Source organism: Drosophila sulfurigaster, chromosome 2L, assembly GCF_023558435.1.
Source record: "Drosophila sulfurigaster albostrigata strain 15112-1811.04 chromosome 2L, ASM2355843v2, whole genome shotgun sequence".
Lineage (NCBI taxonomy): Eukaryota > Metazoa > Arthropoda > Insecta > Diptera > Drosophilidae > Drosophila > Drosophila sulfurigaster.
In genome coordinates this window covers 17,010,522-17,023,119 of record NC_084881.1, presented here as the reverse complement: position 1 = coordinate 17,023,119, position 12,598 = coordinate 17,010,522, and the positions used below count along the sequence as shown (strand labels likewise).

At 34.9% G+C, this 12,598-nt stretch overlaps 1 protein-coding gene across 4 annotated transcripts in view; it reads left to right on the top strand.

The window, feature by feature from the left end:
* The window catches only part of LOC133834980 (CUGBP Elav-like family member 2), a 63,999-nt gene that overhangs the window by 25,300 nt on the left and 26,101 nt on the right, over positions 1-12,598 (top strand). The window contains exon 2 of one of the 4 annotated variants that reach the window (XM_062264797.1): positions 7,376-8,011. The exons of the other annotated variants lie outside the window; for them this stretch is intronic. Coding sequence (XP_062120781.1) covers positions 7,561-8,011 — 451 coding nt within the window. The 5' untranslated portion in view covers positions 7,376-7,560. The remainder of the gene's footprint in view (positions 1-7,375; positions 8,012-12,598) is intronic. 4 annotated transcript variants of the gene reach the window in all.

Sequence of the window (12,598 nt, the reverse complement as noted above, 5' to 3'; positions counted from 1 at the left end):
CTTGTCTCTTTCACGTTCGATTTTTCCTGCCTCAAGTGCTTTTTATTTCGGACTGTTCTTGTTTTCCCCACAGCTATAATATTTGTATCTGGTATCTGGTAATTAGGGGGCGTTTCAATTGCGGCATATGGTTTTTTTTGCTTTAATTAAATTTCTTGTCAAAAGATAAGCGCACAGAGTGCAGTAGCCACAGAAAAAGGGGGCGTCTTTTATTTCGTTTCGTTTTTTTGAACTTCTAATGCAATTACAAGGCTAAGCTTAGGTCAGCTGACGCACACAGCTTATATATAGTACTATATATATATATATATAAAGTATAGAGAGCTAGAAGAAACAAACAAAAGTCGGAGCTGAAATATGATCGCTGACGCTTTTAGCGGGTAACTGCAAAAGCCACAAGTTGTTAACTGATAAATTAAACAACTGTCGTCGCCGGTCGCTCAAAACGAGCAAACTCAGTGGATGAAAAAAGCGCAAAAATAAATAAATGAAGAGAGAAGACAACAACAACAACAACAACAACAACATCACTTGGTAACTCAGGTAGTCCAAGTTTCAGTCTATACCTCAGTCCGTAGACTGATCTCTCGAGCACATAAGGTACTTTACTTATGTACGGAGATATTCATCACACAGTTTAGTCAATGCAAATGCACTGCCAAAAATAAAAGTAGCATTACTTTAAAAGCCTGCGTGCGTGTGTATCTGTGAGATACTCGTGATCAGGTGGTGATCAAAGCGCTGCCTAGCACGCGTCACTTGATGAGCACAGCAATTTATGGCTTAGATACACTCAACTACCAACTGAGTTGCTGACATCGGCTCAAACTTATGACACACACCGGCAAGTGAAATATTATTATAGTTTTGCGGCTGTCTGTCTGTCTGTCGCTGCCAACCTTGAACGCCATTTGAACCTTTTGCAAGTGTTTCACATTTTGTTAAAGCAAGTGCAAAAAGTTCTCTAAAGTCGACTATAACTTGAAATATGTTGTTGTATTGTATTTAGAATTACAGCTTTAGTTTTCAACAATAAGCTTGAACAATACCAATCCCATAAACTTCACTTATTAAATAGTTTGCATTATTTTGAAATTTCTAATTTTAATAAGCAACTTGAGTTTGAATAGAACTCACTTTTTTCTATTTTCTATACTATTCTATTTGAAATTAAATGTTCATAAAATACACCAAGACCATCAACATAAAAAAATCAAATCATTAGATCAAGGAATTGTTGCAAGTATTTCCAAAAATTGTTCTTAACCTTAAAGCTTTCGAACTATTGATAGTTTCTAAAAAGATGTACAATATCTATCTATTTTGAATAGATCGAAGTTGACTTTACGAATGACTTAAACAATTTCAATAATCTTTCATTACAATTTATATTCTAAAGGAAAGATGAAATTGGATAGACTAAAGATCGAAAGTTAGATTTCAGAATGATAGAAAAAATTGTAATAATATTTATTCTTCTCAAATATTTAACCAACTATTGATTTGTATTAACAAAAGTAAAGATAATGAAAATAATTCTTTCTATTTAAACAGCTGACAATCCAGAAGTATTTAGATTTCTTGGATTCAATTGATTGCTACAGCTGTGAAACAACTGAAAATAATCTGCAACTCTCTTGAGATTTCCATTTAATGTTTTATGTGTTCAATTGGTTCTTTTGAAGTGTTCGGCTAATTTTGTTGCCATTATTTCAACTAATTTTCTTGTTGTATTTCGACTTAATCTTTCGATCTATTCTTATCATAAGCCAGTGTATTTGATTTTCGCATTACAATTGACATTGTTTTGTGTGTCGTGTTGTATTGTGTTTTGTTGTGTGTGGATATCTCAAGCATTTTGTCGCAAAATGCCATTTAACCAAAGTGAAAAATGTCAAAACTAAAGGCAACAATAATAATGATAATTTTGTATGCGAGCGTTGCGACGTTGACATCGACAGCGACGTCAACTGTGACTTCGACTTCGGCTGCGACGTTGTCGTTGACGTTGACGTTAAACGTTGCCATGCGGTTGGGCTTTGGGACAGAGGCACATCGTGAACTGAGTACACAATGGCTAAAGTACATACGTATACACAAGCAATACTACTACAACAACAACTACAGCGACAAAACAAAAAGCTAAACAGCTGAAAAAAAGGCGAAAAGAGACAACAACAACAACAACAACAACAGCAGCAGAGAAACAGAATAAAAATCAAGTAAAATAAACCGCACGACAGCGACAAGCGCAAAAAAAAAAGTAAAAACAGCGACGCTAGCAGTTTGTCACTCAATCGCCCAGCAATCAGTCGCGTTTTTCGTATTTAGTTTTAGGTATTGTATCTTACAGATACAACGACGAGCCAGAGAGAGAGAAAGAGATGCCAACTCCGACTCAGACTCCGATAAACACGCGCGAGACGTGCGCGTCGTAATCAGTTTTAAAACTTAACGCTTAACGAAAATTACAAAACCAACTGCGCAGGCGTTGCGGCTGCTGTCAAAGTGCAAAAAAAAAGTATCTGTGAGATACAAAGTGTAACTGCAAGCCCAAAGAATGCAGGCCAATGTGTGCATAATCATCGTGGAATTTTACACATAATTAACCCAACGATAAGAACGTAATTTTCCAGCTGCATTCGCCTTTATTTAGTGCCCACTGTAGTTGTGTGTTGATAAAGCTCTATTTACCTAAGCAAATGTGCATTAGCAAAGCGTGTCGCATGTATTTACATAAATTTGCAGCAAGCTACATCAGCTGATACTCAACTCACACAGAACAATAGCTATAGATACGAAATGTATATAGATACTATATACTATATACGTTCGCAGTTAAACCGATTTCCGATCCAGTTGACGTTACGCATCAGTGCCTCAAATGTTGGATTATTTTGTATTTTGGGGAGTGCCGTCGACTATATCGTCATAAAAGGCTTTTCGACTTCTTTGTCGCCGCTGAACTACCTGAACACCACAATAAAAGATACTATCTCAAGGTCGGACTGCGCCCTAACACACTCGCACAATTGTTGGGAAAAACTTATTGACTGTCGACTGTCTCATTGTCTCATTGTCTCTCGCTCTCTTGATCTTTCTCTCGAGCATTTGTGCAAATATTGAAAGATGCCATAGGCAAACACACAACTAGAACAAGTGTCATTAAATTGAAAAAACACACATCTATAGATAATATCTGTATCTGTAGCTCGTGTATCTTAATTTTGTTGCTGTTGTTGTTGCTGTTGCTGTGTATTTCATTTTAGTTGAAATCCAAAAACAAATAACACGCGGCATATTCACGTAATGGATTTTTTGGCGTCAGAGCAAATGAAAATGAAAATGAATCACTTTGGCCGCAAACTAAATTCCAATTGAAAATAATCAGTTGGTTCTTTTTGAGGGATTTTTGGACTATTTCAGGGGAAGAAGGGAAGCGAGTATGTTGCTCTTGCTGAGCCGGCAACAAACGGAAATTGTCAGTTGTCAATTTTTGTGAATTTGAAACGCAATGCGACCACAACAACAACAACAACAACGGCGACAAAAGGTGTGCGGCATATTAAATACAAAATGTCAACAGCTCGTCAACCCAAAAGTGAACCCAAAAATACTCATAAATGCGACTGCGAGTACTCATATGTTATAAACACATATAAATAAGCAGAGCTACAGTGGGAAAAATAAAAGAGGGCACAAGTTTTTCTTAAACCCGGCAAAAGTAGAAATATTAAAAAAGAAAATGGATGAATTAAGAATTATTCAATTTATGTTCGAATATTTTCAACTCAAAATGTAGTTTACATGATATAGGAACAACATTAGTATATCAATACAAATCACGCTTTTCATGGGCAAAAAATCGGGTCTTAGTTGCCTTAGCTCACAATCTGGTATATTTTGTACTCTGTGGTATATTTCTAATGTAGTACAATATCGATATACTAAATATAGCTTTTGGTATATTGCAGCATTTTTGTAATATATTTTTGGTATAATTGTAGAATATGGTTTTATCCAAAATGAGAATGCACTTCAAGTGCAAAATACTTATTATGAAAGATATTTTCTGCCCTAAAATTACTTTAATCATTTTCCGCGTATTTTTTACAACTTCCTCTAGCAACTCCGCCCCCACTTAAGACTTTTTCCATGCCAGCGATATGCTCGTCGCGGAATATTTATGTAACTCTCTATCACTCTCTAATTTAACATGCTTCAAATGCTTTAATTTTTTAATAGAGAAAAGCGTTGCTTTACGCTCTAGAAATTTTGATATACGAACGACGAGTTCACATATGGTTTTTTTTTTGTATTTTTAGTTTTGTTTTACCTTCAACGAGTTCAAAGTGTAAATTGTAAAGTTAATGGAGTTTATGCGATAATTGTTGTTGTTGTTATTTATTTGAAGAGGTGCGCTCAGGAAATGCGAACGATAATGAGTAAAGTGCAAGTGGCACAGCAAAGGTCAAAGACGACGACGACGATGATAATGAGTTGTTTTATAAAGTTCTCAACTGAAGTACGAATACTTGAGGTATTCGAAGTCACATCTATTGCATTGGAATTAAAATTGGAATTGTCTCTTGTGCAACCTTGCGCTAATTTCAATATAAACCAAAACCAAATCCAACAAAAAAGCACGACAACAATTGTTGGCTGAGTTGACAAATTGGTTAGTTTCGAGTGCGCTCAGCGAAGCGTTAAAAAAGTGATTACAACAAGAGTAGAAAATAGAGGCAATTGCATTTTAAATGCATAGTAAAGTATAAGTGTATGTATGTCGTTGCCACATTTGACACGATTGCCACAATTGTCGTGTAGTTAGCATATATCTGTTGCATGTTGCAACAAGCAACAAGCAGCACACCTGCAAAATATGAACAACTCTTTCAATATTTGCACTTTCTTCTCTAAGAGCTCCAACTACGAACATAAATATATGTATTCATGTATGAGGTTGAGTATATAGAAACCAGCCGATGAGTTGTCGTTTATTTACGCATATTTATGTCTATATGTTGACCGTGTACAAACAGCATAAAGCGTAAAGGATGGGGGAAAAATGCGGGGCAGGGGCAACAGGCAAAGCGAACAGACTCTGTCAATAGAGACTGGCAAACGTCAATTTAGCTGAGCCACAAGAAATTGAAAATAGACAGCCTGAAGACAAGTCGAGGAAAGTATGGAAAAAAAAAATGAGCAACAAGTAGAAAATAGAAAATAGTTGACATGAAAAATACTTCATTTGACCAGAAAGTCTCTGTGTAAATATAAATATAGTATCTATTCTGTGAAAACCATGAGATGAGATAGCCAAGGATTGCAGCGTATTGAATTGCCATCAATTTGATGAGACGAGTTGATGGAATTCTTAAGAATGTGTCCAGAAATACGACAAAAAAAAACAATTGAATCCTTTGTTCGATGAAAATTAATATAATGAAAGAACAGAACTAGAATATAAATTACATTTCTTAAAGGGCAACATTAAAGTAACCAATGAAAATTGAATTTCTATAAAATAAAGAATTAAATAAAATTTGTAAAAATATCTAAAGCAATAAAATAAAAATAAAATGAAATTGTATAAAACAAAATGAGAAGAAATGGATTAAAATGCAATGGAATCAAATGAAATGAAGTAAAATGAAATTTAGTGAAAAAAAACTTAAATTTAATAAAATGAAATGAATCGAAATGAAATGAAATAAAGTGCAAAATTATGAAATTAAATAATATAATTGACAGAAATGAAATGAATTTAAATGAAATGAAATTAAACTAAATTAAATTAAATGAAACAAAATGAAATGTATTAAATTGAACAAAATAAAATGAAATATTTTAAAAAGAAATGAAATGAAATGAAACGTAATAAAATGAACTGAAATGAATAACAATCAAAAATAAAAGAATGTAAATGCAAATAAATTACATAAAAATTATTATAAAATCATATGTAAATACAAGAATTCAGTACTTAATATAAAATTACTTTATACATCAATTTATTTCTTCTTTCTCATTCTCAATTTAATATAATTCATATTGAGCATTAACCCAATTTTATTATAAATGAAATAAAATGAAATTGTATTAAACAAAATGAGAAGAAATGGATTAAAATGCAATGGAATGAAAAGAAATTAAATAAAATGAAATTTAGTGAAAACATTAAATACAATTTTGACAAATCTCACATTTTGTTACAGAACTTTGCTAATCAATTTGTAGTGCAACTGAGAACAATCGATCAACATTCATGTCATATCATAGTCAAGCTTCAGCTTTCTTTTTTACTTGGGAGAGTCAAGAATTTCACATAGAAATAAAGCCACTGAGACGACAACCTGTGATGTGTTGTTGTCGTTAATAAATAAGCTTAAAATTTCACAATTACTGTATGTAGACAGTTGTCGTCAGTTGTTTAGTTACGGTTTCAATTTCGCGCCCTGCTTCTCTTCCTCGCTTGATTTTCCATTGTAGGCTTGGGTTATACTTTTGTTGTTAGTGTTACTGTACAAACACAGACTGTGTCGGGTATTTTTCAAGCTGATTAGACCTCGTCACAGCTGCACATGGTCTTAGAGAATTGTTGAGTAAATACAAACATGAAAAGTATATATATTTCAGTTTAGAGTTTCTTAGTTTATGTAATTTGGTGTGACGACTAAAAAGTCGGCGAAAAAACATAAAAATTGCTGAGGCGAAAGTGAGGTGGGTGGGCACCTTAAAAAGGCAGCAGCAATCAATTGCATGAGCCGTCATCTAAATGACATTAAATGCGAAAATCAAATAACTGTGCTATGTGATTGTCATAATAAGCTTAATAGCAACGGCAAATAAGACAGCCAAATGAAATGACATGCTCAGCACATTAACGCTCGATATGATGCGATGCGACGTTGATATGCAACAAATTGAAAGTAAATAAATATAATAACAAACGCAAAGTGCGAAAGAGAGAGAGAGAGAGAGAGAAGATAGAGAGAGACAGAGACCGTGCACAATTATTACAAAAGCAAACTGCAGACGACGCAACGGCAATATGGCAAATTAATTAGTTATACAAAAATGGTAGACCATAAAAAATGGTGAACAACAACAGCAGCAGCAACGACAACCGCAAATAACTACAATAATAATAACAATAGAGCACGCGTTTCGTATTAAAAATAATCACACAAAAAAGTTGAAAACAACAGCAACAACAACAAAAAAAAAATGCATATTCAATTGTTGCTATTGTTTTTGAGTCTTTTTTGCGCGCAAATAAAATTCAAATTATGCACAAGTGAATAATTGTGGCCCTAACTAAATATAAATATATCTCTATATCGATAACCATATATATCTGTATATAATCTAGATATTTGCACAGCCAACAAACAAAGTATTTGCTTGGTATTTTAATATAGCCCAAGTGGCCCATAAAAAACAAACGCAGCGCAGTTGCCCTTTTTTGTGCTACGTTGAAAAAGTGTGTGAACGCTAGTGTGTGTGTGTGTGTTTGTGTGTGTGGCGCCATCTAGCGGGCCATAAATAAAGCACGCTATGAAAAATCCAAATATCATGGAATGCAGCAGTGGCTTAAACAGCAATAGCAACAGTAGCAACGACAGCAACAACAACAGCAGCAACAACAGCAACAACAACAGCAATAATAACAACAGTGTCACTGCGTCCAATATCAACGGAAACGGAAATGGCAATGCTAGCGAGCTACAGCTGCGCCCTCTGTTGGCCAAACCACCGCTAACAACATGTGCAACATCAGCAGCAGCAGCAGCAGCAATAGCAACAGCCCAACATCAGCAATACAACAGCAATAGCAACAACAAATTGTGCGGCTCCGGCATGTCGCCTCATTCCCCGCCCCCGGCCCCGCATCAGCAGCAACAGCAGCAGCCCACAAACATGGCCACAAATGGCCATCAGTCGTATCCGGCGATAACGGCAACGTATTGGCTGCCGCCACCAAATCCGGCGCCATATTTAGTTCCAGGTAATTAGTGTTACTTGCAGTTGATACATCGTTCCCCCTTTCCCCTTCACTACTTCTCTCTCTCCAGCCACGTCCACAGTCTCTAAGTCTGCCTGCCTCGCAATGTTGCAAATTATATTTTCGTGTTTATTGTAAAGCTCGCGAGGATTACAGGCAAAAACAAAAAAAAAACAAAGGCAGAAACAAAAATGCGAAAAAACATGACGCGAGGGCCAAAAACAAAAGCTAAAGGCCAACAACGTTGTTCGTGTCGTGTGTGTGTGTATTAGTATGTGTCCTGTCCGTGTGTGTTGTCGTGTATTTTATTTCCGCTCTTGTTGTTTTCATTCGACGTTTTTTGGCTTTATGCTTAGCTCGGAGTCCCGCTGCCAAGTGGCAAAATGTTAAGCCAGTGTGTGAAGCTGGTGCGGGATTTTCAATGCCAAAAGGGGCCAACAGTATCATACTGTATATGTATGTAAACTGTATGTGTTTGTGTGCGTGTGTGTGTGTGGGGGCGTTCATTTTAAGCTGAATCGGTTGCATGCATCGCGCGAGCGTCGCCTCGTTTTTGTATGTAATTTCATTTGCAAACGCCACTTGCTGGCTGCTAATTAAATTTCAGCTTTGTCAGGGGATTTGCACTTTGCATTGCCCGAAGCGGGGCACGGGGTACGGGGCAAGCGGGGCAAGAACAGGAGCAGCTGTAGCAAGTGAGCTTCGACATTGTTTGTTTTTGTTGTGGCTGTTTAACTGTTGCTTGCCAGCGAACACAATTTGTGTGCTATCAGCGGGTTGCCCTAACACTCTGAGAACTCTGCCCACCAAATCCTTGCAGCATAATCACAATCATGACCACAGCCAAAAGTAAGCCATAAATATAACAGCAACTAGATGGTTTAAGGCATGGCTTATGGCATGATTCTACAGAGATAAAATTTACAAATATATATACAGTATCTTGAAGATACTAAAGAAAGTAAAGCTAAGTTCGTTAAAAGATATTATACAACCTTTGAATGAAATTTGGTTTGGTAGAAGGTGCCAAGGCAAAATTATAAAATGTTTAAACGAATTAATTAAAAAAAGAATAAAGTTGTTTAATTTGTATTAATTATTAACATCCTTTCATATAAATTCTTCAAAAGAATATTCAATCCTAAACAAAATTAGTATTCATAAAATTACATTATGAATAATATTCCTAATTTATGCGAAAGGTAATCTAAATAATACAAATATTCCATTCAAAATGTCTTTCGTCAAAAAACTTTTTTTAAGAATGATCATTTAATAAATTTTTTGGTCAATTCCCTTAGATAAATTGATAAATCATGATTTTTGCTCTCAGTTGAATTTAGAAAAGTTTTGGATTTGATTAAAAATTGCATTATATCAGAATTGATTTCTCTATGTGTACGATTGAATGTTGCTTGTCAAATTAATTCTATACAATTATAATGTTAAAATCTTATCTAAAACATTATGAGATATATCATTTAGCTGTTCATTTTAAAGTGCAGTTAAGCAATTAGAAAAAAATACAAAACAACATCAGATATTAATTTCACAATTTAAAATTGTACAACATAAACGATACTCAAACCTGTAATTAAGTTAACCGGATGCAAATAAAGCCTCTAAAAAAACACTCAATACTTTTCATGTCACTGTCTAAGCAATTGTGAGAAAACGAATAAATTTTCGCAGAAAACTTTTCTTCCAAGAACTGAGCTCTGCTCCAGACACACCTGACACTTTTGATATCCAATAACGCCAGACGCAGAGAGTGAAATAAAAGCACTTTATATAAACATAAACTGTTTATCAAAGTTCACTTTAGCAAAAACACTTTAAGACACCTTGAAACTTGACCAAAAAAACAAAGAACATTTCCTATTTGGCATAATAAAATAATTTAAATCAATTATGCAATTAAAATTACAATTAGATTTAATTGCAGTAAATGTTTATGTGGTAGACATGCAAATCAAGTGCAATTGAACATTGAAAAGTTCCTCGAAATTGTGAAACCCTTTTAGCCAAGGCGAACAACAGCAACAACAACAATATCTGAATGTGCCATGCAAATCAATAAGCTAACGATCTAATCCATTTCCGTTGTTGCGACTTGCATACAGATTACTCTAAATATGTCTAATAAAATTCGAATAGAACCGAGAGAAAGGGAAAACACAGAGACGAGACTCATTTGGGAATTCGACTTGAGGTTGCACTTTTGTATATGGTGGGAAGTGGGGGGGAAGTTTTGATGTCTTGACTTTGTTGTTGTGTCGTCGTCGCATGACTTGCATATTTATGCGACATATGCGAAATGAATTGTTTGCTGCTTGTGTGGAGAACAGAGTTAAAAGCGACAAAGCAGCGACAGGCAGCAAATAACGATAATAAATAAGCACACAGCACAGTTGGCTTCAAAAATATTATAAATAAATAAAGCAAAATATTTGAATGAATAGCGAACGAACGAACTACAAAGAGAGAGAGAAGTGAGTGCAATATATACGCTGATATATGTTTTTAAAGCAATTCGATGCAGCAGACACGTTCTTTCACAGTCAACAGCAGCAAAACTAATAATTTTATGAGCAGATCAAATGACGACCACGGGGCAAAAAGAGAAGCGAAACGCTCAAAGTCAAAATGGCTGTCAGTCAAAGTGAAGCGTAGCAGACTGTGCGTCCCTGTGTGTTACATAAGGTTGTCTGTTTTAGAATTTTGTGGCATGCCATATTACGTATACGTATACGAGGAGTAGCTTCTGCTGTTGCTGTTGCTGCTGCTGCTGCAAGTGCCATTATCGCTAGCTCGCTCGCACGCAACGTGCACAAATGTGTTAACATAAATGTAACACGTTTCGCTGTGGCAACAACGAACCACAATCACAACAACAACAACAACCGTTCATGCACGTTGCCATGTCACGTAGCTGCTTTTGCATGTCAACGACAGTCGAGAGCAAGAGAGAATTGGGGAAATCGGGTCGAGACGTTGCGAATCCCCGAAAGATTCTGGCCAGGAAACGAAACTGTCACATTTTGGCGAAACGTCAAGGAAATTGCCAGCTGACTTCTTACTTCTTCACTTCTCCCTCCACTCACTCAATTCAAAATCACACAAAATTGTTTTCCCCTTAAAATTGTTGTGTATTTCTCGCACAACAACACAAAAAGTTTAACTTCAAAAATATTGTTTGTTGACGATGATTTGGCATATACAAATATACAAATGTACTCGTAGTTTAAGGTTTTTAGCATGCGATTGCTAATTAAAATAACACGCGAAGGCAAAGTGTGTGCAATCGTTAAATTAACTTGACTGTTGAATTTTTAGGCACAACAGTATAAAATGTTGAAACTATATTTAAAGCAGCGAAAACACATGCAAGCTGAAGTGTAGCGAAATTTCATTAACTAAAAATATTATTTATTGCCTTTGACTAAAGTTAGATGAGTGTGAAAACTATCTGTCATAGATTATAGTAATTTTTCTCTAATTCTCTATTAAAAAAAAATGTTTTGACTGCTATTAAATATTTATTAAACAGATATACAATCGGTAAAAATATAAAATATAATTTGGTATATTTGCACCTGATGATTCATTTTTAATGTATTCTACATCAATATACCGAATATAGCCTTGGGTACATTTTTAGTATTGTAGTATTTAGTAATCGTAGTAGTATTTAGCAATCGGTCAAAACATAAAATACAATCTGGTATATTTTGCACTCCATGATATATTTTTTAAATACTACATTCTGGTATTTTCATGTGGTATATCTTAAAATGAATACTGCAATATCAATATGACTTTGATATATTTTTTTAGTATTTTGCGATATATTTAAAATGAATACTGGTATATTTTAAAAAGAATTCAATGGGTTGTGGGTATCTCACAGTTGAGTACATTAGCATTCTTATTTGTTTTTTTAGCACTCTTTAATTTATAAATTTTAAAATAATTTTGAAAAATTGTTTTAAATCGTTTGTATCACTTTATTTGTGTCACAAATGAATTCTATTCACTTATTCGCTAAAGTAACCTTCCCTGCTTAGTCCATGTGCAAAGCAACGCTGCAGTTAAGCTGACCAAACCCAGTTTTCTTTGCATTAAATTAGATAATTACAAAAAGTTTGCCAAGAACTTTTTTGAAAATTATTTAAAATCGTTTTATATAGATAAATAATCTTCGCTCGCCTATTCTAAAGTATTCTGCCAAATTTTCATCGTATTCGCTTAGACACAAAGCAACCCATTCCAACAAATCTATTTGTTTGCTGCTAATTTTGTGAACTATGGAAAATTGCACTATACACTACTGAGCAGCAACAAACACGCCCCGTCGTTAACCTTACATACGTATGTATGTACGTATGTAGAATAAAGCAAACGTCAAATGGCAAGCAAGTGACCAGAGAACACAAATGCTGTGAAAACCCCTTCGAAGCGACAATACAAAAACAATTTTTCAGGCTGTGTAGTGTGAGGCAACAACAACAACAACAAGCACTTTGAATGCGTTACAGTTCAATACAGACAACGATAGACAATGGACAGACAACTAGACAGACAGACAGA